The sequence below is a fragment of the Scylla paramamosain genome, chromosome 1 (genome assembly GCF_035594125.1).
Source record: "Scylla paramamosain isolate STU-SP2022 chromosome 1, ASM3559412v1, whole genome shotgun sequence".
Classification (NCBI taxonomy): Eukaryota; Metazoa; Arthropoda; class Malacostraca; order Decapoda; family Portunidae; genus Scylla; species Scylla paramamosain.
This window is the reverse complement of record NC_087151.1, coordinates 34,818,089-34,845,192: the sequence shown is the minus strand read 5'-3', so window position 1 is coordinate 34,845,192 and position 27,104 is coordinate 34,818,089. Positions and strand designations below refer to the sequence as shown.

The following is a 27,104-nucleotide window of genomic DNA, read 5'->3' as shown; positions in this document are numbered from 1 at the left end:
TGTGTATGTGTGCGGGGGGGGGGGGGGGCGGGGGCGACTATTCTAAAGGTCTTACTGAATTACTGTGCAAGAGAACCAAAATAAACTGAGAGAAAAGAAGAGGACGAATACTATCAAACCTGCATATGAGGGAACGTGTGTGTAAGGCTTGGAGGGGACGGAGTAAGATAGGATGCACTGTCTCATGTGCTGCAAGTGTTTTCAGGAGGGGATATGACGAGACGACGGTGAGGGGTGCATGGGTGACACTACTAGTCACCTCATTTTGGGACACTTCCCATCCGCTCATTCAATGATCAAGACACGCTTCAAACATGGAAGTTAGATGAAACAGCGCGCGCACATTTAAAGCCACTAGAAGTCATTCCCCTACCGCTTACATTTCCAAAAAGGGTAACACCATGATGAGGAAGCAACAACACCAACAAGGACACACACACACACACACACACACACACACACACACACACACACACACACACACACGAACGCTTGTCACATTACAGTATGACTGTAAATCTGTGAAGGGTCGACTCTCTCTCTCTCTCTCTCTCTCTCTCTCTCTCTCTCTCTCTCTCTCTCTCTCTCTCTCTCTCTCTCTCTCTCTCTCTCTCTCCGTCGCTCAACCCACCACCACCTCCACATTCCCTCTCTCCCTTGACGAGTAGGGCCTCACACTACGCAGTTGTCTATTTTTACATTTCCTTTGGACCTAAGTCAATTCGCCAATTCTGTGAGTCAACCTATCCTATCGTGTTAGGAGCTTGATACTTGTACCTACGTACTCAGTTACACGGGGAGCACTGCAACTACATCTGGTGGTGAGCTATTCCAGGAAAGCTCGGGATTTAGGTTTAAAAGAAACATGCCCAAGTAGCTACGACAGAGAGTGTGTGTGTGTGTGTGTGTGTGTGTGTGTGTGTGTGTGTGTGTGTGTGTGTGTGTGTGTGTGTGTGTGTGTCCTTCGGATAGCTATCATCCTCCCCAGCTGGTGTTGGCGATGATCTAATGTGATGCAGGCGTGCACGTACTAAACTTACATATATGCACGAATTAATTTTAACACACACACACACACACACACACACACACACACACACGCGTAATTCCTTTCCGTGAGCGCGCGCCAATCGAAAAGACGGAAAGATTACTGATAAAAAAAAAAAAAAATATATATATATATATATATTATATATATATATATATATATATATATATATATATATATATATATATATATATATATATATATATATATATATATATATATATATGATGAGTGAGGCGCCAGAAAAAGATCGGAAAAGGGAAACAGAAGAGAACCAGAGGGAGAGAGAATGATCAGAGAAGGGAACCCCGCTGGTGCCTAGCGGCAAGTGGGTCACTAGCAGTGCCGCGCAAGCCACATCACCCCACACAGGCTGACCCACCCCTCACGCAACCTAGTTGTGGGTGGCGCCGACCTATTTCTATAGCACGCTGAGGGAACGATCCGCCGATGGCTACTTTACTGACCTATGTGTATGCAAGGTGTCAGTCCTGTCAGTGGACAACCTGCTCCTTCATAAACTGATATTTCCCCGTGCAAAGCAACCTGTGACCTATTTGAAGATTGATCGTGTGTGTAGTGAACTGCGGGCTCGCTTGCGCTCTTGGTGGGGAGACTTCTTTGCAATGGCGGCGTGGTATTGGTAAACATTCAGACAGAGTGTGAGGGAGGACGGTGAAGGTGGCCTCGTTCTGTGGTGTGCGGTGAGGAGTAACGAAAGTGTGGTGGTCATGTTTGGAGGCCAGGTCACAAGAGAGAGAGAGAGAGAGAGAGAGAGAGAGAGAGAGAGAGAGAGAGAGAGAGAGAGAGAGAGAGAGAGAGAGAGAGAGAGAGAGAATGATGCATACATTAACAACGCTTTACTTAAAGTTGTATAATAGGTGAAGAAAAATTATTACCGTTTTGGTAAATGCACGAGAAAACTGCAATGATAATGCCGACTTGCTCTACTACTGTAGTGGCACCTTGGCCTATTTATATTTACATGGTAAGGACGATTGGACTTTGTGAGATTCTTCGGATAATACAGTGAAGCGAGGTTCAGAAGCACTACGTGACCGTGGAGGACCTGGCGCAGTTGCGTGAGGTGAACGACGTAGACCTTGGGAGGGAAACCTCTGATTCAATGACTGGAATTCCCTTAATGGCGCTGATGACGATACGCAAGACGGGGTTCCAGCACCGGTTTCCTGGACAAGTTACTGATATAAAGTTCCGTACAATTATTAAACATCAATTTATCTTAAAAAATATAAATCTAGAAGTAGTAGTAGTAGTAGTAGTAGTAACAACAAGAAAGCAGCAGTAACGGTACCAGTAGTATTTCTACAACAACAAGCAACAAACAACAACAACAACTACTACTACTACTACTACTATTACTACTACTACAACTATTGCCATAGCAAACTGGAATAACAATAATAATTAAGTTTGTAAATGTAATAAGTAAAGAATCCCCGGTGACAGCTTAATACACCGATATCACTCCTTGACCTCCTGGCACAGAAAACTTTACCACTTATTATTAATATTCACAATGGCCAGTGTTGGGTGGCGGGGCAGGCTGCCTAGTGTCGTCCAACAGACAAATACTTAAATGATGTGAGATAATTGTGTTGCTATGGGCGTTTTATTATCATTATTATTATATTATTTATTTATTTATTTATTTTATTTATTTATTTCTATTTTTCTATTTATTTATTTATTTATTTATTTATTTATTTATTTTATTTTATTTTATTTTATTTTTTTGTGTGTGCGTGTGTGTGTGTAGCGCCGGCTTGAAGCTCCCATCCGTCCTTTCACTACAGTTGACAAGAGGGCCCCGGTTCGTCCTTGAACACTGGAACCATGGCAGGCAGCAGCGGCATCGGCAATAGCAAAAGCAGCAGCATGAGCCACGTTCCCTGACCATCACTATCTCCACTGCTGGCACCCAAGCGAGGCAGTCAACACTCAGGGCTTGTTAGCGAGGTGGTCCGCTGCGTGGGTGGAATGGTAGTGGTAGTGGATGTGCTTTTCTCTTTCTCTTCAGCAAGTGCAAATATTGAAGGTATCTATTTATGTAAGCGAGGCGTGTACGTAGGCTTTCTGAGTGGTATTCATGTATGTGCATCCCAAGTCAAAACTGGTGATTACTGTAGTTGCCTGATGAACACTGACCCTCACATCAGGCCGTCCTACGTTAAGATGCAAGTTCACAGTGAAGGGAGAGGTGCGCGACAAGCTGACACCACACCACACAAACTGGTCCTCCCGTGTGTGTGTGTGTGTGTGTGTGTGAAGCCAGCGTCACACGGCAGCTTTAATGCTCAGCCTGCTACAAGCCAACTCGCGAAAGACGAGGGAGTGTCATGCATCTTACAAACCACGACCTTCAGCGCCCTCGCCACCACTATCACGACCTCCAGCACCGCGTGACCTGCTCTCCCACGCACAGCAATACCAATACGTGAAGCTAAAAATAAACTTAATCCACCAACAGTCTCTTTTAGGCCAGGCTTGCAAGGAATGTTTATGTCTAGTTGTTGACCGAGTTAATATGTACCATATGACCTCACCGAGACTGCGCGGCCCTGCTCGCCTGAGCTCCTTGAGTACGCGGTGAAGGTGAGGGGAGCCAGAGGTTTATGGCGTATTATTTACGATGATCTGGTGTATAAGTGAAAAGGACTACTACCCAATATAAGTTCAGTCAGCGACGTAGAAACGAACACGCACATAAAATAGCTACAGCTCCTTTAATAAACCATTCTACACATGAAAACAATACTTCCAAGTGGACAAGACTTGTGAGTCTCTGGCAGGAGAGAGCTGTTCGGGGGAAGGATGGAGGCTTGGAGCTGTAGAGAGAAGGGAAAAGTGTGACGTAAGACCACTCAGGGCTGGGAAAGTAATGAAAGTTGTGACCTACATGAAGCTGCTCCAGCGAATATCTCAGGAAAGGGGAGGGGTACAGAGGGGCAGCTAGGGCATCAAGCCACGTGAGGGGATGAAGGGTAACTCTGCAATATTGAATGGGACTAGAGAAGAGTAAAGCAGGGATGAAGGAATCATTACTGCCGTAAACAGTGAGCCATAACAACAAGGAGGTGATCTCCAAAGAACATTACTGAGTCAACAACGTCCCGGATGACACCGGACCGTCAGCAACAGAGACACATCTCACACTGACTAGACTAAACACTCTCAGATCACGGGCAAACATGCAAACAACACCCGAACAGACAAAAGCACGAGCCAAGCCTCATCACCGCATCACTCGCCTGGCTCGTGTCATATTTACACTCCTGCGGGGGAAACAAACATTCACAAGGACAGCGACATCACACAACAATAATTGGCCAAACACCACCATCTACTACAACTCCAATAAATGTGCGCATTTTGCCTCGCCGCCTCGAAAACTGAGAACCTTCGTTATCATTATATTTTTCTCCTCGGCCTCTCTCTCTCTCTCTCTCTCTCTCTCTCTCTCTCTCTCTCTCTCTCTCTCTCTCTCTCTCTCTCTCTCTCTCTCTCTTCCTCTCTCTACGTTGTGTTGAGGACTGCAGGGTGACCTTGGTCCACACTTTATATAATGAAGTAACGCAGTTCGCAGTGGGCCAACGTAGGCTGCCGACTTCTTGCACAACACTTGACTGGAAAGATAACGAGTCCGTTGGGTGTCGTCTTAGACAAGTAGCACTCAGCCAACAAACGTGTGTGTAGAGGCAGTGTGAGTGGACAAGACACAACCTTGAGGAGGACGAGTTTACAGCTGTTTTCTGTTTTCATTATTTGCCATTTTACCTTTTGTTCCCTCCTGCCCCCTCCTGGAGAGAGAGAGAGAGAGAGAGAGAAAGAGAGAGAGAAAGAGAGAGAGAGAACATCAGCACTCTCTTCTGGTTCATTTCCTCCGTCATGACGTAGCGAGGCGTACCATAAACCTACTAACCTAACCCAACACAGCCCCTTCCCTTCCACCACCCCTCATCCTCCTTCCCTTCCTTGGAACTCTCTCTATTTCTTTGCTACCCTCTCTTCCTCCTCTTCCTCTCCATATCACTACATCTCTCGTGACATTTAATAAATAACCTTTGGCTGGCTGTTTTTCGTCCTCTCTCTCTCTCTCTCTCTCTCTCTCTCTCTCTCTCTCTCTCTCTCTCTCTCTCTCTCTCTCTCTCTTCAAGACCTTTTCACGCATCTCGATTCTCAGCATGTCTGCCAAGCAACACACACACACATAACACACACACACACACACACACACACACACACACACACACACACACACACACACACACACACACACAACAACAACAACAACAACAACAACAACAACAACAACAACAACACTGACAGCCTGATTAAATTGGCGAAGGGAAGGTCCGGGGATGAATGTGTGAAGTCTGCGAGAAGAATGGTGATTGGGAGTGAAGACAAGAAAATGAAGACTGAAAATACATTCATCGTGGAGAGGAAGGGAAGAAAAGAAACTCAGAGGGGGAGAAAAAGAGAGAAAGGGAACGAAATGAAAGGAAGGAGTGGGAGACGGGCGGAAAACGAAATAAAGCAAGTGAAAGGAAGGGGGAAAAAAGGAAAGATGACTAAGGAAGAGGAAAAGGAAGGAAGGGGTGGTTAAGAATGTAAACGAAAGGGAAGGGAATGGAAGGGAAAGGAGTGATAAGGGAAAGAAGAGAAGATAGAAGAAAAAGAAGAAAGAGGATGCAAGGAAAAGAAGAAAACAGGATGTGAAGGAAGGGAGGAAAGGAGGAAGTGATGGGCGTGTTGCAAGGTGGAGCGAGAGAGGCGACACATGGTGGACACAGCACAACAGGTGAGCAGATAAACCAAGCAAACACCTGGGAATCAGCAGGTAAACATCCACAACTTTCCCCTTCCTCTTGCCTCGCTCTGTTCACCACCATGCTAGTCTTGCACCGAAGCCCGACCTTCATTCTGATTAATACTTAAGAAACATTACTTTACATTTTTTTTTCCTTTCTGCCTTCATTTCCTCAACTCCCTTTCCCTTCCCCAATCCCAGGATCGCCCATCTTGATGACGTGACGTTTGCTGCTAACTGGAGCGAGGAAAGACATCGCTGGATGAAAGACTGGATAAGGAAAAGAAAGAGGAAGGAGCAGGAGATGGTATTGGTGGTGGGTGGTAATGGTGCGGTGGTTCAGTTCAGCTCAGTATTTCTTGTTCCTTATCAATGAGGGAGGGATGTGAGTCTTGTGTCCTGGCCAGGGAGGGAAGGGGATATGGTTTTGTATGGTGCCCTGGTCGCTCTTTATAGTGAATGGCCTTTGTGTGTGTGTGTGTGTGTGTGTGTGTGTGTGTGTGTGTGTGTGTGTGTGTGTGTGTGTGTGTGTGTGTGTGTGTGTGTGAGCAACCATTAAAGACCCTCCAGTTAGCAAGGGGTTTCTTTGAAGACAAGGAAAATGGGATTCACTAAAAACTAACCTAGGGACAAGTGGCGTTATGGTGGCTCCTCAGTCTGCAAATGGTCCTGTTTATGGCATTGGTGTGAATACATAAAAAAAAAAAAAAAAAAAAAAAAAAAAACAAGAAGCTTCTTCATTTAATGCCTTTGTTTTTTTTGTTTTGTTTTTTTCCTATTTTTTGGATGACGCGTTTTAATCTCTAGGCACTCAGTATGAAGCCTTGTAAGCTGTAAACACAATCAGGATGAGCCAAGGACGCGCCACCGCCTTACCATGGTGGGGGGTACTGGTGCTCGGTCGTCCCGCCACCAACACCAGCGCCGCGGACTATCACCATCAGGAACTCACCAAGACTACTCGGCGTCTTGGTTTGGTTGCTTAGTATTAATCTCACTTCCTGCTACCTCACCCGGTGTCGTCTTGCCCTCTTTCTCTTCCTACCTTCTACTCTCCCTAACTCCCACCTCTCTGCCTCACACCTCTCTCCTTGGCTATTGTGTGCAGGAGGCAACCTTGAGGCGCCTGCGTCGTTGGTATAAAGATATCCTGGCCTTCGCTTGTAAGTTGCTACAACTCCCTCGCTCTCTTGCTTCTTTTCCGTCTTGCAAACCTTAATATACGCATTTAAAGCCTGTTTCTATTTATTTCTTTGCTCCCCTTAAGTTAATTTCCATTCACCTTTGCTGCCACCCATCACTCCAGGCCACATCCCACCACTCGTTTTTCACCACCAACCCACACCCGACCTGCTATTAAATAGCAGCGACGGCGAAGGTGGAGCGAGAGAGAGAGAGGAATGGATGGTGCAGTGCCGTTACCGCAGAAGAAAGTGACGACGGTGAAAGTGGCGTCTCGTATTACTTTCCCTTCCACCTGGCAGCGTTTTTAGACGTTCGCCACAACCTCGGAAGCTGGGCACCGCCTCTCCTCTTCCTTCTACTTCATCCAACACGTCCTGACACACTGACCCCAAACCAGCTCGACGCTGGGACGATCTGGGGTCATGCTGTCTGCACCGGTGTGTCCGCATCTCACTTTCCCCTCACTCTTTCGCTTTCCGTCCACTCATCAACCTATTCATTGCTTGCATGCATGCAAACTTTCAAAAAAGGAATATTATGAGAGACTAAGGATCTTGAGCAAAAGACTCTGATCTCAAGTGCAGTGCAGGTGGTGCCACATCAGGGATGTGGCTATATTAAAGTAATTTCCTTCCAACGCTACACAGAAAAAAAAGTCAATTTACAGGAATACCTCAGCGAGTGCCAAGCCCACAACTCTGGCGACACGGCTTCGATGGTTAAAGTAAGGCTTACTTGGAGCTGGTAATACCAGAATTATGTGCCAGAGTGGGTTGCCTCACAGCTGTGTCTAGTACCTTTCCCCGATCACCATCACCTGGCCTCGGTATTCTGACGTTTCAGTACTTTTACTACGACGAGTAGTGGCCGTGGAGGTGCCGGCCGGCCGGCCGGCCGGCCGGTGCCCCGCCCCGCCCCCTTCCTCATCCCGACTCACCTCTACACTCCGTCAGGTGGTTTAGAGACTCGGCGCTTTTTTTCTCATATGGCTTGGAATTCTGTCTGCCAGACATTAATAAAGTTTCATCTTGTGCCTTCAAAGTCTTTCCTCGTACGACTTTCGTATCTTTTTTTCCTGCGACTCGAGCCCATTCCTTCTCCTTACGATCTGACTCAGGGGCGCCGTGCCTCGTCTTGCAAGGATGAAGGTGACGGTGCATCTTTTTCACACCACCTCACGGGAAAGACACCAGTGGGCATCGGGAATTCCCTTTTATTTCTCAACCCATTAAAAAGCTTTCACTATGTAAAAAGCAAGATATATATATATATATATATATATATATATATATATATATATATATATATATATATATATATATATATATATATATATATATAGATAGATAGATAGATAGATAGATAGATAGATAGAGAGAGAGAGAGAGAGAGAGAGAGAGAGAGAGAGAGAGAGAGAGAGAGAGAGAGAGAGAGAGAGAAGGAAAAAAATAGTTGAGGGTGCAAACGACCTTCCCTCACCACCTGCCGTGAGCTCCACATTTTCCTCCCGCCCTATCAAGACAATCAGAGGTTTCATCAGCCGCGTGACTTCCCCAGCGAGTTGCTACATTCACTTCTCGTTGCTACTCGTGACGTCACAACAGAGGCCTCCTGTGACGTCACTGCGCTGTTTTCTCCCCCAGCCGTGACCCACATGTGCTGATGACGGAGGCCCCAAGAGAGTGAGTAGAAGGAATGGGAAGGAGAAAGGGCGTGAAGGTAGTCTCAGGAATGCCTTGTCACGCCACTACCACCTTTCCCCTTCTTCACAATCACTACAGGCCCTCCATCTCCACCCCCTCATCAAACCTTAGCTTTTATCTCACTTTCAATTCTCTCTAACCACACCGCTGCTCCACAATACCTCGTCCCATGTGCTACGAGATAAAACTGCAACCTTTAAATCCATGGGCCATTGTCTTAACTGTAAATGCAAGGAAAACGCTCCTCCACTCTTAGCGGTGGTGGCGGCGACAACCTTCTGAGAGGAATTCAAAACAGCAAAACAATGGTCGCCGATTCTGCGTACTCTTTTTCATCTACCCTCCATTTTGTGATGTTATCTGCTTCAGAGAGAGAGAGAGAGAGAGAGAGAGAGAGAGTATTAACTACAGGTAGCGTAGGGTAATCTACACACCAGCCCTAAAATAATCCCTCCCCTCAGTCTCAGTGAACATCTGTCGTTCCACTTCCTCCCACACCTGTCACCCTCCACACCTGTCGCTCCTGTGTACTATCCGTACATCGGCAGCGCACGCACGCACGCACACACACACACACACACACACACACACACACACACACACACACACACACACACACACACACACACACACACACATTGTGAGTCTTTCATTAACTACATCTTTGATTAACTACACCTGTTTCCTCAATTTCATTATGCCACACCTTACCTTGCAAACCTGCCCTGGTCCCCACAACCGGCCCCCCTCCCACACCCATTCACCTGCGCTGCCCTTGGAATTTAAAGTCCAGCAACCCTGACACACCTAAGAGCCCGTGACGTCACTGGGCCTTTAAAGACCTTCAGTGCTCCTCCCCCTCCAAGGGCGGGCTGAGCGGCACTTCCTGGTTCAAAAATAGGTCCACACGGGGGAGGGACCGCCTTTCCCCCAATAACACCCACACGGACCTTCACGCCCCACAATTCCTGCCCCATCCGCGCCACCCCACCCGAGGCAGTGAAGGTGACAGGTGGGTGTGGGTGTGCTGCTGCTGCTGACCCAATTCCCGTGCGCCATCCTTCGCTGCCTTCCCCGGCAGTGCCGCGCCGCCTTCACTGCGGGTGAAAGTAACGCAGCTTCCGTGAGGCCCAAGGGGAAGGCAGGATCACGCCACTCGGAAACAGTGCTGCAGTCGCCTGGGTGCACTATTACCATGCATGCAAACACTGGTGCGTTACGACAGTGATGTGCAGTGTTCCTCACCGGGACGTGGCCTACATACCTACTTGGCAACACAACTTGCCGTTGCAATATCCTAAGCCATTAGGTTATGAATGAGAGAATAAGAACTTCGAAAGAAAAGGCAAACATCCTAATTCGAAAACTTCCTAGTTTTAAAGACAGAAAAAACGTGCAGTACCCCACTGGCCAGGCACGCCACCGTGCGTTGAAAGGTGGCGGTCGAGGCTGCCACTCTGCTACCTGGGGCTGAGGCTCCTGCATAGTTTTGTGACGTTTAACACGGTGACGGTATTTCCGTTAGTATTTCTCTTTTCATGAAAACACAGACTAAACAGATGCAGTACAACAGAATATCATGTGTGCTACAGCAAACATTGCTCTCTCTCTCTCTCTCTCTCTCTCTCTCTCTCTCTCTCTCTCTCTCTCTCTCTCTCTCTCTCTCTCTCTCTCTCTCTCTCTCTCTCAAATATATTAATTCATCGACTTTTTTTTTTATCTGCTTATCCATTCCCCGGCATTTAAAGCATCAGGAGAAAGTGGACAGCCTTGAACACATAAAATACATCTTCATTGAGGTGTTTAGGTGGTCACTTTAGCTGCAGTCTTCGGGCCTCGTCAAGACCTGTGGTCTACAAACGTGTGTGTGTGTGTGTGTGTGTGTGTGTTTGTGTTAGGGAGAAGGATTTGTGAAATTCTCTCTCTCTCTCTCTCTCTCTCTCTCTCTCTCTCTCTCTCTCTCTCTCTCTCTCTCTCTCTCTCTCTCTCTCCAGCGCCAATAATCCACCGTACAACGCACACGCGCCGCCCGCCACCACGGTGTCCCAGGGGCCGAGGCGCCGCTGCTCCCTGGAAGGTGGGGGATGTGAGGCAGGTAAACAACCACCCGTGTTGGTGCCTTGCTGTCCGTCCCTGCTGGCGCTCCGGCGGATGTCCTATTAATAAATGGTAAAGCTGTCCCTCAGTGTGCGTAAGATGCACTGCACAAATATATAGTGCTGAGGTATGCTCCCATAGCAAAGGCCACGGAGAACACCGTGCAGTAGGCCTCTTAAAGTTGTGGCGGCTGTTTGGCCTACTTTCCCAGGTCGCGTGATCAATACCCGTAGGCTAGAGGCAGGTGGGGAAGCGCCGTGTGCACGACCCCACCCCCATCCCTACCCACGCCACCACCAGCATCATTTCCAGCCAGAAGAAAAGCAACACGCTGAACACCTCATATCAAACTGGACATAAGGCCGCCCTTGGCCTAATCGTGTGACTCCCTTTCCTCCTCCTCCTCCTACCACATTCTGCCATACACTCACATTATGAGACCATAATTTCCTTGCACTCTTTATTCCCTACTCATTCCACCCCTCATCCCCACCACCACCACCATCATCTTTCCCATTTATGACAAAGACAATTTATCTCATCGCCCCTGACGTGTCTGCCGTCTGCCGGCTGTTCTGGTTTGTACCACACGCGTGAGGAAGAGTAAATCCATGTCCATGACCAGTCAAATGGTAAAGAATACATGAGTAATAAGTTTAGTTTCAGCTTGTAACCAGCGACATGCACAACTGTGAGGTGCAGTCACGCAGCCTTTGTCATCATCGTCACAATCAGCTTCAGGGCGCCCCTCGCCCTGTGCGGTCCTATGGCTCCCTTTCATCTGATTGGCTAGGTCGTCACGTGACCACCTACACCACGAGACGAGCGTGGCACCAACTTGGCGTGTGTGTGTGTGTGTGTGTGTGTGTTTTACCTTCATCTCTCTTTCACACACACACACACACACACACACACACACACAGAGCGACCCACATAGCAGCACCTGGTGGCCGGGGGGAGCACCTGTTGCATCACCTGGATAGCGGTTACAGGTGCGGTGAGCGCTACCTTTCAATCCTCACATACACCACCACTATAACCCACACCTATACCTTTAGCTTTACCCCAACGCCTCCTCCACCTCAACTACTCAAATACAGCCACCATCATTACTGTCATCACCTGCATCCACACCGCCACCATCACTTTATCACCACCCCTATAATGCAATCCTCACTGCCATAGTTTAAGCGTTCCACCTCCACGGCCTTCCTGACCACAAGCCTGGCTGACTACCATCACCATCACCGTCATTATCACTGCCTCACCACAATGCTGCCGACTTTCCACCACCACCATCACCACCACCATTGCCGCTGCTGCTTCGTCCCTCTCCTGCTCCTCTGCTTCCTTTGGTGACATGCCACAGAGAGAGAGAGAGAGAGAGAGAGAGAGAGAGAGAGAGAGAGATGAGAGAGAGAGAGAGAGAGAGAGAGAGAGAGAGAGAGAGAGAGAGAGGAGAGAGGAGAGAGAGAGAGAGAGAGAGAGAGAGAGAGAGAGAGAGAGAGAGAGAGAGAGAGAGAGAATGTGCTATGTTTAGGAAGCTAGCTGGTTGGGAGGGAGGGAGGGAGGGAGGTATAGTAACTCAAGGAGACGGAACAGATAACTCACTGACGAGATGGCTGGCAGGCTGACTGGCCAGCTGACTCTGACTCGTGAAAGGCTGAGCGACTGATTTGTTGACTGCTTGACTGACTGGGACTGGCCTGTGTCTGTTAGTTAGACTGACTGAACTGGCTGACAGACAGACTGGAAATGAAGTGAATGACTGTCTGAATGAATGGCTAAGCAACTCGTAAACAGACTCTCCTATTGAGTAACTCTCTGGTTGGCCGGCTTGCTAAATAGACATGAGAGTGATGAACTGGTTGAGCAGCTGGAGAACAGGAAAAGTGAAACTGGAGGGAATAAAAGTGAACGGGCTCAGCAAAGAGTTTCAATCCGCGACTCAGGAGGAGGAGGAGGAGGTTTAGAGTGAGGACAACGAAAAGAGAGAGGGACAGGAGCAATAGTGAATTTTGCAAAGTGAATCCGGTACAAGTGGAAGCAAGCGAATCACGAATAATAATAAATGATCGGCTACAAAACGTCTGACAACTGTAGGTCTCAATGAGGCCGCAACGTTATGGGGTGTGTTGCAATGCGGGGGTGGAGAGGTGTTGCAAGGCCTGTGGTGAAAGACGGGCTGACAGTGTGAGTAGGTTTGTCGATGGCGAATGGCAAGGGAGGAGGAGGAGGAGGAGGAGGAAGGGTAGCAGCAGTGTGGGCAGGGAAAGTTAAACACTTTTTTTTTTACCGTGGAAAGACTTACCAAAATATAAAATAAAAAAAGTAACAAACACTTTGTTATTCCAAAGAGAAAATGCTTGCAAAGAGAAAACTCGTGAGAAGAGAGAAAAGCTCAATGCACCTTTAACTTTCATCTGGTATTTGTTGATCCATTGCTGAAAACGAATCGAAAGAAAACGAAAAGAAAAAAAAAAAAAAACTGACGATGAAACGACGAGAAGTAAAACAAGAAAATTATCGTACAAGCAAGAACAAGATGCAAGGGAAAAAAAAAAGCAACAGTAACGAGAACACGATGCAAGGAAAAAAGCAACAGTAACGAGAACAAGAAGAATGCATGACAAACAGACAGACAACAAATGAAAGCTCAGCTCACCGCGCAGCAACACTCGGCCATCATCCTGCCACACGCCGCCACAAAGTAATAATATGAATGCGCACGCACACACGTATGAAAAAAAAAATCCGATCATCATATAACTCCATAACCTTTTTCCTCCCTTCCTTATGTTCATCTGTCCCCTGTATTTCCTTTTCCCCTCCTCATCCCTCTCCATTGACGGAACCTCGCGCTCCTCCCTCGCTCCCTCAGGCTCCCATTTAACAGTCCCTGTTTGTTGCTCGCCTCTCCAGGCCACAAGTCACTACCGCCATCACCACCAGGCTGACGTGGGATGTGAGCTGTGTTCCTGTTGTGCTTTGATCCTCGTTCGTTTGACGTCACAAGAATTCATGCTGATGTTTGTCTTTAATGTTTTGAATGTTTCTTTGACGTAACACAATTTCCTTCCTCGAAATGTTTTTTTAAAGATGCAAATATCAACATTATTCACGTTTTTGTTTTCAAATGATACGTAGTGATACTGTGTGACGCCATGCCAGGAACGACCACATTTTCGCAGGACTGGCGGTGTCCCTCAGTCCGGGTTTTGTTCTTTTACTTGGTCTGACAACATTTTAAAGAAGGATGATCTTATTCCCGATTACCAACAGCAGTGACATCATTTGACCGTTAAGAGGAACATTATTAAGGTGTTGGATTCATCAAAGCCTTTACGAGCCCCTAGTAGGCAACTCTTTCCTAAACCCGCTCCACAACAAGCACGCTGGTGCAGTCGTATCCATCGAGGTACCTGAGATATGTCTAGAGGGGCTAAGCTCTACGACTGTCTCGCGCACTTTTATAAGAATTATGACTCGCCATCTGGAAAATCATCACCGTCTCGAGATTATTTTTCCCATTGCTAATTAAAGTAATAAATATTACAATTGACAAGAATAAGTAACGTGTACAGGCAGCTGGCTAAGGGACGGAATCATCAGCGCAGTACATTTTTTAATAATAATAACAATAATGATAATAATAATAATAATAATAATAATAATAATAATAATAATAATAATAATAAAGATAATCATGGTTTGGGATTTTATTTATTTATTTATTTATCTTTTACTGCTTGGGTTTAATTAACGTTTATCTATTTCAGTACAGACTGTGTTCGCAATAGTGAACCAAATGACAGATCGCCGAGTTAGAGGTGCAGGACTCGTGCATACTTTGAGACGTCTTTCCTGCCTCGCCAACACTTATATCCCTTCCTCCTTTTCCATCCCGTCACCCTTTACCTACTTGAAGCATGAACAACGATTGTCACCACCACCACATCTTGCTAACACTACAGATGCGTCACAAGCCTCAGTCTCCTCATCCACACATTTCTTGCCTCATCTCCCACCTCTACCCGGCTCTGTAACGTGGAGGAGAGAGGAGAGGCGTGGGGACGAGAGAAGAGAGGAAGGTGATAGAAGAGTTTGAAGGAAGGAAGTCTAAGAGAGGACGGGAGGGACAGGAAGAGGAGGAAAGAAGAGAGAGAAAGAGAATAAGGGGAAGGCAAAGGAGGGGAAAGAGGGAGGAAGGAGGAAGCAAAAGAAGGAATGGGGGAAGCCTAACATGACCGGGTTCCAGGAGAGATCCGGTGTCGCTTGTGCTTGGAGGAGGAGGAGGAGGAGCAAGGGTGAAAACAAGAGTACGTACTCTAGCAATACGAAATCGTGGAAGTGAAACTGAAAACAAGTGGAAGAAAGAGGAAAATGAAAGAAAGACGTTAAAAAATGAATGAAAAAAAAATTAATGAGAGACAATAGAAAAAAAAAAAAAACTCGTGGAATAGTTTCAAACAGACGACCAGGACTGAGCTAGACACGCACCATCCCGGACAGCGGCACACAAGAAACCAGATGAAGCAAGAGGGGAAGAGAAAAGAGAATGCGAGAAAATAAAAGTGGAACAAGACGAGGAAGAGGAAGTGACACGAAAGGGAGAGGAGGAGGAGGAGGAGGAGGGAGGAGGAGGAGGAGGATGCTACGCTAGGAAGGGGCCGGGAGGTCAACCACACCGGCGAACACAGTAAAGGGACGGAGTGCGATGGAGCAGCCAGCCAGCCACCTGCCTCAGCTACCTACATAGCAAGGTGTTCCTCAGGTGTGCTCTGGAAACACTGCACCTGTCTCTCGTGTGTGTGTAGTGTGTGTGTGTGTGTGTGTGTGTGTGTGTTGTGTGTGTGTGTGTGTGTGTGTGTGTGTTGTGTGTGTGTGTGTGTGTGTGTGCGTGTGTGTGTGTGTGTGTGTGTGGCCCAAAATACACACGCTAAAGGTGGTTACACAGAAAATAATGTAGGCATAAGCTATTTTTAGAAGTGAAAGTGTGTGTATGTGTGTGTGTGTGTGTGTCACGGAGCACGTGCGGAAGAAAAAAAAGGTGAGGTCGGGGGGGGAAGAGGAAGAGCGAGGACCCCACTCGCGGGCCTGGCAGTGATGGGTGCGCCGATAGATGTGACAAGAAAGAGAGGAGGTTAGATGGAAGAGAATGATTAACTGATTACATTGAGCATTGCAGCGAGCTCATTTGGGATAAGAGGAGAGAAAGGGGGGAAATATTTCAAGTTAATAAAGATATGAAAGGGAAAGAAGACGGCACGAAACAAGGAATGAAGTTAATAAGAAAGAAAATAAAAAATGGAGAGAAATGAGAGTAATGACGGAACGGAAGCGGGAAAAAAAGCGGAAGCAATAACAGAATGGAGGAATAAGGGAGAAACGGAAGTGTGGGCACAAAACAAGGGCAATGCAGAAGGAAACACTGACGGGAACCAGAAGATAAACAAAAGCAAGGTGTACAAGACTGGAAAGAGAGAGAGAGAGAGAGAGAGAGAGGAGAGAGAGGGAGAGAGAGAGGAGAGAGAGAGAGGAGAGAGAGAGAGAGAGAGAGAGAGAGAGAGAGAAGAGAGAAGAGAGAGAGAGAGGAGAGAGAGAGGCAGATGGGCAACTAGAGGGAAGTGTGGGAGAGGATGAGAGAAAAGAAAGCAGAAATCAGAGGAGAGAAATGATAAAGGAGTGTAGGAGGGAAGTAAGAAGGCACAATGAAAGGAGGAGAAATGAGGGAAAACGAAAACGGGAACGTAACAAATTAGGGGCATGGAGAGTCGAGTTTCCCCCACTCCCGCCTCCCTATCTAATCCCCAAGCCGGGGCCGAGGCGTGCACCATGGTAACACAAGTACGTGACGCGCCTATCAGTGAGCCTTCCTGTACCTGAAGGACGGCGCACTACGCACCACCAAGGCTAACACTGTATAACGACACTAATGACAAATAATACACTTGAATACTGACTGATAACCTTGTTGATCTGAACTACCGTTTTTTTTTTTTTTTTTGTGTGTGTTTATTCTTTTTTTTCCTTTCTTTCTTTCTTTTTTCGATCATAAATATCCATTGCCTGAATTGCCTTCTTCCGCCCTCAGAACAGCTCCAGCTGGGAAAGTAATGGGGCCCCCGCCCACTTTTCATTTATTCATACGGTGAAAGGTCAGGCTGAGACTGGGACAAAATAACCCCATCGTTTCCAACAGCTGAGGATAGTGATGCTGAGAAACATTGGCGTGAATTAAAGTGTTGAGGTCGACGAGAAACGCTGCTTGTCTTGGTATACGTGACTTCACATTTGGCATAATTCTGTTTATATTAGTCGCAACATTAGCGACAAACATTTTAAAGAATAACGATATGAAGCATAGTTTTTCCACGCCTGGGATAGCGATGCTCATGAGGAACATTCGCACATAAACCCACACTGAGAAACAAAACGGGAGGAGCAAACACCAGCATACCCTTTGGCTTTTTCAAAGCTGTCTGTGATAAGACAATCTAAAATAAGACATGTAAAGTTAATACAAGCAAAGACTTCTTGCATGACGACCTTGAATCAAGGGAAGAAGTTCTCTTGTCCAGCAGAAGCAGAAGCAGCAGCAGCAGCAGTAGCAGTAACAACAACAACAGCAGCAAGCAGCAGCGGGCGGCGGCAGCGGCACCCGTTAAGGTGACCAGCGCGGGCCCAGCAGCAGTAGATAGGGAGAGGTGCGTGGCCCCAACAGTAGCACGGTGAACACAGTCCGTCACAAGTTAATGTTCTCAACACGCGGGGAACCAAGCACGGGCGGCCGGCAGGGGGAAGGGCAAGGGCAGACGAAGGGACAAGAAGAGGACGGCAAAGGGACAGCCAGGGGACTGTCAGGGCTCTCGGAGGAAGTGGACAGCCTTGGCATCTGCCCCCCGTCCCTCACACAAGCCCAGTCCTGACAACAACATCCCAGCCACCAGCCAGCCCGTTTTCCACGCTTCCACGACGTATTAAGGAGAGAGAGAGAGAGAGAGAGAGAGAGAGAGAGAGAGAGAGAGAGAGAGAGAGAGAGAGATGAGAGAGAGAGAGACGAGAGAGAGAGCACAGGTGTGGGGGTCCGGGAGCAGGTGGGCAAGATGGTGGGCAAGGTAAACTACGCCTCAAGGTGAGTGGGTTGGATCGAGTGGGTCGAGAAGCAAGCAAAAGCAAGCAAGATTGTGTGGCAGGCGGGGGGAGGGAGGGAGGGAGGGAGGGAGAGGGAGAGAGGAGGGAAAGGGAAGGAAGGATGGAGGTGATAAACATGTCACTAAGGAAGGAAATCTGACAAACCACAAGGGTGAAGGGAAGGTCAGCGAGGACGCCCGGTCTACCCCAGCATTCCCTCTCATTTCACCAGCCTATCACAGAACTGATAGAAAGCCAACTCTCTCATCTCTATCTCTCTCTCTCTTAAGAAATTCCGTCCCACTAACAAAAATATTCAAGAAGAAGAGGGAATACGGGAAGGTCAGCTTGAAGAAATGACAAGGCAGGGGTCGGACTGACGGAGGGACGGAAGGAGAGGAGGAAGGCAGTGGTATAGTGAGGGAAGGAAGAAGGCGGGGGGAGGAAGGAGGGGACGAGGGAAGAGGGGAGAGAAGGGAGGGGAGAGAGCCAAGGCCAATACAAGACCTGCCGCACGATACGTAATACTGAGTACAAGGTTCCTCATCATATTACACACACACACACACACTCACACACACACATATACACACTTTTCCTAGTTCTAGAGTAAGGTAATGAAGGAAGGAAGGAACAAGAGAGTGGTGTCTTAAGTTGGGGGTCTTGAGGGAGAGTGGTGTTGGGCGGCACTCGCAAATTAGACAGGCCATGCGTGATATGATGGGTGCAGGACGGACAAGGAAGTGGAATATGTGTGTGTGTGTGTGTGTGTGTGTGTGTGTGTGTGTGTGTGTGTTGTGTGTGTGTGTGTGTGTGTGTGTGTGTGTGTGTGTGTGTGTGAGTGTGTGTGTTGTGTCGGGGAGGGCGCATCATGCATGGGTGTGGCAAAGAGGAGGTAAGGAATGGTAACAAGGCATGTGGGACTTGTGAGGAGTGAGGGTGTCAGCCTGGACGGTTGGGAGAAGTAGAGGGAAGAACTCAGGAACGCATGTTATCTATCGTCTTCCCTCTGTTATATAAGGAGGATAAGGAATATGTGGAGGAGAAACTGGAGAGACGTTCAGCAGGCCACCAGTGCAACGAAGGAAACATGACCGATCACGGCTGAGCAGACTCCACCCGTTCCTATTATAGCGCCTCCGTCACCCTGCCTGTGTAAGTGTGTGTGTGTGTGTGTGTGTGTGTGTGTGTGTGTGTGTGTGTGTGGTGTGTGTGTGTGTCCCGCCCGCCCACGCGCAGCTGTCTTATTATGACAATGACAGAAAGGGAGAAAAGGAGAGTGGGAGAGACAAACACACAAGCCCACGGTGAATTGTACCATCTCCCATGCACCAGGGGTGCTGGTGCTGAGGTGGTGGTGGTGGTGGTGGTAGCAGGGCTGCCATCACAAGGCCACAGCGGGGCGTCCCGTGGCCATTGGGAAGCAGCAACATGTAGGAGGGCCAGGCAGTGAACACGTCATGCTTATTGTGCCGCAACCCAGGGCCACCGCGTCACCACACTCCTTCCTTCCCCGCTGTCACAGTACTGCCGGCACCTCCACAACCACCACCACCTGGCCCTTCCTTAGTCCTTGCGTTCCTCACTTGGGTACATTACATGGGAGCTCTCTCTCTCTCTCTCTCTCTCTCTCTCTCTCTCTCCTCTCTCTCTCTCTCTCTCTCTCTCTCTCTCTCCCAGCTGGTACGGACCCACGCTCACCAAGAACTCGCTCCTTCTGGCCTTGATATCCCCTCCCCCTTCCCCCCCAATAGCCACCCCTGACTCCACATGATCATCGTGATTCTTTACCTCCTCCTCCTCCTCCTCCTCCTCCTCCTCCTCCTCTTCTTCTTCCTCTTCCTCCTCTTAATCATCATCTCCATTACCATCGTTGGCAGTCCACTGGCATATCAACCGGTCATGAAGTTCACGCCTTCATCACAGACTCCCAAGCCATCAGAGGAATCACCTCCACCATGATATCACCGCCACCGCCGCTACCACCACCACCACCACACAACAAAAACAACAATACAGCCCTCCACACCTGTCATCAGTATCACTACCCACATGCACACCCTTTCCACCACTACCATCTCCCACACAGACACACACACACACACACACACACACACACACATAGTAACTCCATAATATGAAAGGCGATGATAAAAAAAAAATGGAACTTGTTATATGGCCTCAATATTGGTCACTACACCACACACACACACACACACACACACACACACCGTTACCTCAGGGCTACCAGCCTGTGACGGCCTCCATTTTACCTGCGACGCGCGTTTGTTAGGGATACGAGACTGGGCACGTATTCTACTTTGGTCTTTTTTTTGCTTCATTTTTTAGTTCTTCACGGTGATTCACTTTTTCGAACCGAGTAAACTAGCCGGTGTGGATTTACAGTAACATAAGAAACTTGCTGATTGCCAAAATGACTCAATCGGCGTGGAGGTGAGGGGCGGGAGGGGGGGTGGGAAGGCTGGACAGGCAGTATTCAAATATTATTGGGCAAGAAATAACGCGATGGCTCTCTCTCATTACTTCGTGTCACCCGCTGCTTCGTGGACCTCCTGTACTTCCCGAGGCCACACGTCGCTCGATGATGTAATCACTGCCGCGTCAAATTCAAGGAAACAGTGAAAATGGAAAATTATCTATTGACAAGGAAACAATGAGTCGTCTCAGCAAAGTGTGAGAATGTGTATACAAGTCGTGAAGGCCAGGGCCCCTAGACGCTTCTCTGCCAGTCACCTCCTTATTGTTTCATTTCCTTTTGTATTCTACAGTTCTCAAAATCTTAAAGGCTTTGGAGAAATGTATACACTGACTACCTATGGACTATAATATCCACAAAATGTCAGAACTGTTCTCGAAGTCTGATATGCGCCAGATAGGTGACGATGAGTGTATCACATGTTTAGGTGGCAGATAAGGCTATATATTATATACTTCTCAGAGAGAAGTAAAAAATAAATAAAAACGAAGGTTTCCTCTCCGGCAAACCTAAGTCTTTAAAGGGAGGCAAGCCAAGGGTGGCGAGTTCTGCAGGAGAGTTAGGGCCGGACGGAGGCATCTGGCGCATCCCGATCAGTTGCTGGGCGCCCCAGCGTGCGTGGCTGCGCGGCCTTGAGCCCAGGACCTGCTCACCCACACGCAGGGCAGCTGCGTGTGTAAACAAACAGCGGCTGGCGGGTTCACTGCTGAAGTCTGCAAGTATGACCGGCGTGGGTCTGCCGGGTCACGAGGCGCCGCGGGGTCTGATGGGTCCTATAAGGACCCATCAGACTATAAGGGCGGAGATACGGGCTCGGCAGACATCCACTCATCCTGCACACCGGCTTCTCTCACAACACTCTTCTCAATAATCCTTCCCTACACTGATCCCCCGACGCCCTCCCCACCACCACCACCACCAATCTCCACCACGCCCTCGCCGCTACCATCATCACACTGAAATTAGCAGCAGCCCCGCGCAACAAGACACACATCTGTTGTCTCCACCGCTCTCAAGTCACGTCTCCATTACATTCAAGGAATTCCACTCCGCTCACGTCTTTTTCTCGCCTGCACTTCTCTCCCTCCCTCCCTTCCTCCTTACTTCCTTTCTTTACACGTCTCCCTCTCCGGCCTTCCTTGTTCACTACCCGCCCCCTCTCTCTCTCTCTCTCTCTCTCTCTCTCTCTCTCTCTCTCTCTCTCTCTCTCTCTCTCTCTCTCTCTCCCTCTCTCTCTCTCTCCTTACCCCCCATTTTCCGCACACTTCCGACAACCGGCACCGCACGAACAACGGGACACCGACAAGCGGACACTCACGTGCAGGCAGTGTTCGTCTGGGGTGGTGGGCGGGGATGGGGCGTAGGAGGCGGCGACGGGAGAAGGAGGAGGTGTTAGGCCTGTCACGTGAGGGAAGACCCGTTCAGAAGCCACTGCTGCTACGGCTACGCGGGTGCACGTCATTCGCTTCTGCAGGTGTACAAAAGGAGGAGTGAGGAGGAGCGCGACGGGACAGTGCTCATGAGGACTATGACATGAAGGACTGTTTACTGCTGCTTGCTGCTCTACTGCTGCTGCTCAACCTAATCACGTGAAGAGAGAGAGAGAGAGAGAGAGAGAGAGAGAGAGAGAGAGAGAGAGAGAGAGAGAGAGAGAGAGAGAGAGAGAGAGAGAGAGAGACAGACCCAACAGACCCACCCGGTAACAACACAGCCAGTATATACTCGTATGTCACACCGCACGAGACAAGGTGACATCGCGAGGAGCCGATGAGCAGGAGAGGCCAGCGCTGTAACAGAGGAGGATGAGGACGAGGGGCAGGAGGAAGACGGGGCGAGGAGTACATGTTGAAATGAAGAAGGCATTACAAGGGAGGGGAGAGAGAGAGAGAGAGAGAGAGAGAGAGAGAGAGAGAGAGAGAGAGAGAGAGAGAGAGAGAGAGAGAGAGAGAGAGAGAGAGAGAGAGAGAGAGAGAGAGAGAGAGAGAGAGAGAGGGGGGGAGGGAGGAAGTAGTTACCACAATATGGACACGCTTGGCTTCACCATCATCTCTCCTTCCCTCCCTCGCTCGCAAAGAGTTGGGCTTTGAGATGGGAGAAAAGAGGAGGAGGAGGAGGAGGAGGAGGAGACAAGGGAGCAAAAATACCTCGTGATGTTTTATGACCGGAAGTCGCTGGCGATTACCTGGTATTTTCTCATTAAGCACGACGCCTACCTTGCCGCGACAATACTACCACTCGCTCTCACCCCGCCACCTTCATACAGTGCTCCCGCCTGGCCCTGCTACCTTCCTTGCGGTGAGGCGTGGGGAGGGGAAGCGGGGAGGAAGAGGATGAGGCAGAGAGGCACAGAGGGAAGGATACAGAGGAATAAGGGAGGGGAAGGGGTAGGGGGGGTGTTCTTCCTGCTGGTATTAGTGTGGCCTCGCTCTGCTTTGTTTGGTATCCTCGTCTGTTTTCGCCGTTCAGGTGCATATTATTCACTTCTTGTATGATAATTATTGCTGTTCCTGCTGCGTGGCTCTCCCCGTCTCATTTTGCCACATCTGATTTTGTGTAATCTTTTTTTTTTCGTGTTGTTTTATTTTCTGTACTCGTAATAGATATGAAAAAAAAAATATTAGCTTTACTGGGGCGTATTACGGTTTTTCTCTTCACACTGCAGTTGCCCTTCTTCCTCCTGCTGTTCTAAGTGTATGAATGCTGAAGAACATATACAGCTTCAGCCTACACATGCACAAGAAATGTTGAAAAGATACAGGAAATACAGCCATACACGTACACTACACCCATGCATAGTAAATTTTGGCCTACACCCACACAACATAGTACACATGCACAGTAAATGCAGAAAGTACACATACAATATAATACTCATGCACATAACAATATATCCATGCACCGTAGATGTTCAAATGATACACCAAGCATAACACCTACCTATACCGACCACTCTGAAGATCAGCCACCTCGTCGCACCTACAGGAATTATATTGAGACCAAAGAAAAACGAAAGAAAGAACAAACACCAGAGGACCTATTCATTGCCGAGCCTGATTAACGTCCTGCACGACCTACAGTAAGAGATGTGGGATAGTAAAAGCGAAGGCTCCTCCCCACCAACATTTCCCCATCACTATAAATCGATGTGCACGGAAACATAATCAAGTCATACATTTCGTTCCGCCCCTCTCTCTCTCTCCCTTCCCTCCCTCCCCGCTCCTCTCAATGCGATGATGCAGTAGTCACTAGCGGGAAACTACACCACCACAACACCACAAAACCGTGAACACTGTCGAATCCCATTAAGTTATTCAAAGCATTCGATTACTCTGCAGGGAGGGGAGAGATGGGATGGGGATGGGCTGGAGTGGTGGGTGTTGAGAGAAGGGGAAGGGAAGGGAAGTGGGAAGAGGAACGAGAGTATGAAAGAGGAGAGTAGCTAAGCTAATAGGAGGTCATAGTGACTGTGGTGAGGATGGGAAGGGAGGGATGGGGTGGTGAGGAAGATAGGAGGTGAGGAAAGGGGCGAGGGGCAGGGGTGGGGCGGTTAAAGCAGGAAAAGGAGAGAACGAGAGGAAGGGGGGAGAGGGGTGGAACGGAGAACAGGTTTAGTTTGGGTTGGATGTATTTTTTGCACCTAACCACAACTTCAAGGGAGTAGGGGGGTGGAAGGGGCTCCATGGGTCATCCCCACCTGCCTTGCAATGAAGGCGGTCCATTCACCCGCCCCGCCCCATCCCGCCTCGCCCCAACCGAGTTAAACGTCACCTCTTCTTACCCCACCTCATTTAACGTCATTATCCTCCACCTTCTTCTTCTTCTTCTTCTTCTTCTTCTTCTTCTTCTCCTCCTCCTCGTCGTCGTCCTCCTCCTCTCTCCTGAGCCACACAATTCCAAAGGAGGCAGATGCGCGACCTCACCACTTCGCCTTCCGTCCAACCCTACCCCCACCAACACCCAATTCTCTCACCTGCCCTCTCCTTCAACCATATTCCCTCCAAGTTTCCTACCCTCTCCCCTAACCTGCTTCCCTTATCTTGCTGCCAACAGCCATCCTCTTGCCTTCCCTGCTTTCCTTCCTTCCTTTACCCAAATATTATCTACGTTTCTGATATATAATCCAGGCCCTTCTAAGTTAATTACTTAGGTAGTGTATCGCAAACACACGACTTTGAATCACGCACATGTCAAAATTATGAGAAATATCAAATAATACAAAACTTTTAGCTACTAATACAAAGGTATAACTATGATCCGAATTATAGTATTTCTTTTTCACCAATTACAGATGATATAGGAATAACCAAAGAAAACAAAAATAATTACTGCAAAACAAACATTAAGAAAAGTTTAAATATTAAGTAAAACACCACATGACTCGCGATTCCCCAACCATTCGCTCCACCACACCACAACCAGAACCACAGATCCACACTCGCCACCACAGTGCCCGCCTCGCCCTTCCCACCACCACCACCACCACCAGCACCACCAGCGTGAGTCATGACAGACCACTACCGGTCCCGTCCTCCCGCCCCTCCCCTGACCCCAGCAGGCCCGGGGCGCCCTACGTCACGCCGCTGTACGGTGAAGCCCCAGTGACGCCGTGGAGGTATCCGGGAGTACCTCAGGGTCCGTTGTGAGAGGGGAAGTGTGGGGACGCCGAGGAGAGTTATGCGGGAAGGGTACAAATGTTTGTGAGGGTAAAACATAACAGAGAGAGAGAGAGAGAGAGAGAGAGAGAGAGAGAGAGAGAGAGAGAGAGAGAGAGAGAGAGAGAGAGAGAGAGAGAGAGAGAGAGAGAGAGAGAGTTCATTATTTCCTTTGTTACAGACTATACTATTTCTAACACGTACAAAGAAGACTGATACAAAAACGGCACCATCTCAGACCCAGTTAGCGGGGGAGGAGAGAGAGAGAGAGAGAGAGAGAGAGAGAGAGAGAGAGAGAGAGAGAGAGAGAGAGAGAGAGAGAGAGAGAGAGAGAGAACAACGAATATTATTAAAAGTGAAAAAAAGATAGATTGAGAAATGTAACCAAAGAGTGAAAGAGAATAAGCAAGAGTGTTACTGATACACACAAACCTTCGCTGTGCGGAAAGCAAAAACAAAAAAAAATGTGAAGCTTACTGGACTCAAGCAAGACAGTAAGAATAGAAACAAGGAAATAAAAACTATTGAATTCTTATTCATTTCTCAAGAGCTGTCGATAAGGGCTGTACAAGTGGTAGACAAGTAGTAGTAGTAGTAGTAGTAGTAGTAGTAGTAGTAGTAGTAGTAGTAGTAGTAGTAGCAGCAGCAGCAGCAGCAGCAGCAGCAGCAGCAGCAGCAGCAGCAGCAGCAGCAGCAGCAGCAGCAGCAGCAGTAGCAGTAGTAGTAGTAGTAGTAGTAGCTGCTGCTGCTGCAGCAGCTGCAGCAGCAGCAGCAGCAGCAGCAGCAGCAGCAGCAGTAGTAGCTGCTGCAGCAGCAGCAGCAGCAGCAGCAGCAGCAGCAGCAGCAGCAGCAGCAGTAGTAGTAGTAATAGTAGTAGTAGTAATAGTAGTAATAGTTGTATAGTAGCAGTAGCAGTAGCAGCAGCAGCAGCAGCAGCAGCAGCAGTACTAGTAGTAGCAATAGTAGTAGTAATAGTAGAAGTAGTAGTAGTATTAGCAATAATAACAGCTGCAGAAGCAGCAGCAGCAACAACAGCAACAGCACCGGCCCCAGCAACAATTGTTGTAATTGTTGTTGTCGTTGTTGTTGTTGTCAAAACGGTAGGGCAACCAAAATAGCTGATAAGGGAGGAGGAGAAAAAGGAGAAATAATTACACACACACACACACACACACACACACACACACACACACACACACACACACACACACACACCTTCCATTAATCTTAACATCACACCCGTTCCTCCAGAGTAAATCATCACAAAAAACCTCGTAAAGGTCAACATGTTTGCTGTTTGTCCTTTCTTTGTGTTTCCTTGAGTCTCCCCACGTCAGCGCTCCATCCAGCACAGCTCAACCCGCGGCTCGTCAAGCAGTGATTCGTGGTGGTGACGTCACATCACGCCACCCAGAGACACCCTGACGTCACGAGCGGCGGCAGGATTGGACGCTGCCCCTGGTGATGTCACTCTCACGGCCCCTGACCTCTGGCTGCCCCCGAGGACGAGAGAGAGAGAGAGAGAGAGAGAGAGAGAGAGAGAGAGAGAGAGAGAGAGAGAGAGAGAGAGAGAGAGAGAGCCCAGCTGATCTCCGCAAATAGGTTTCAGGTGGTAGCGTTTTTTTGTTTTGTGTCAGCCTTGTTTATACGTGTTAGAAATTATACTATATAGTTTGTAAGAGAATATAATCTCTCTCTCTCTCTCTCTCTCTCTCTCTCTCTCTCTCTCTCTCTCTCTCTCTCTCTCTCTCTCTCTCTCTCTCTCTCTCAGCTGCCTCCATGTTCTCTCACACGTAGTTACAGACTATCCTCGCTACGGACCAATGCGTTTACTGGTTCATATATTTCTGTATTCTTAAGTAAAAATCTTTCTTCAACCCCAGATTCCTCCTTTCTCTAACTTCCATCCCATTTTACACAAGTCCTCCCCACATTCGTCTCTTACATCCTAGCT

General features: G+C 48.3%; 1 protein-coding gene across 3 annotated transcripts in view; it reads right to left on the bottom strand.

Moving 5' to 3' along the window:
• Window positions 1-27,104, bottom strand: part of LOC135104575 (zinc finger protein 704-like) — a 105,538-nt gene that overhangs the window by 22,421 nt on the left and 56,013 nt on the right. For 2 of the 3 annotated variants that reach the window (XM_064012131.1, XM_064012132.1), the window contains exon 4: window positions 21,817-21,966. The exons of the other annotated variant lie outside the window; for it this stretch is intronic. In XM_064012131.1, coding sequence (XP_063868201.1) covers window positions 21,817-21,966 — 150 coding nt within the window. The remainder of the gene's footprint in view (window positions 1-21,816; window positions 21,967-27,104) is intronic. 3 annotated transcript variants of the gene reach the window in all.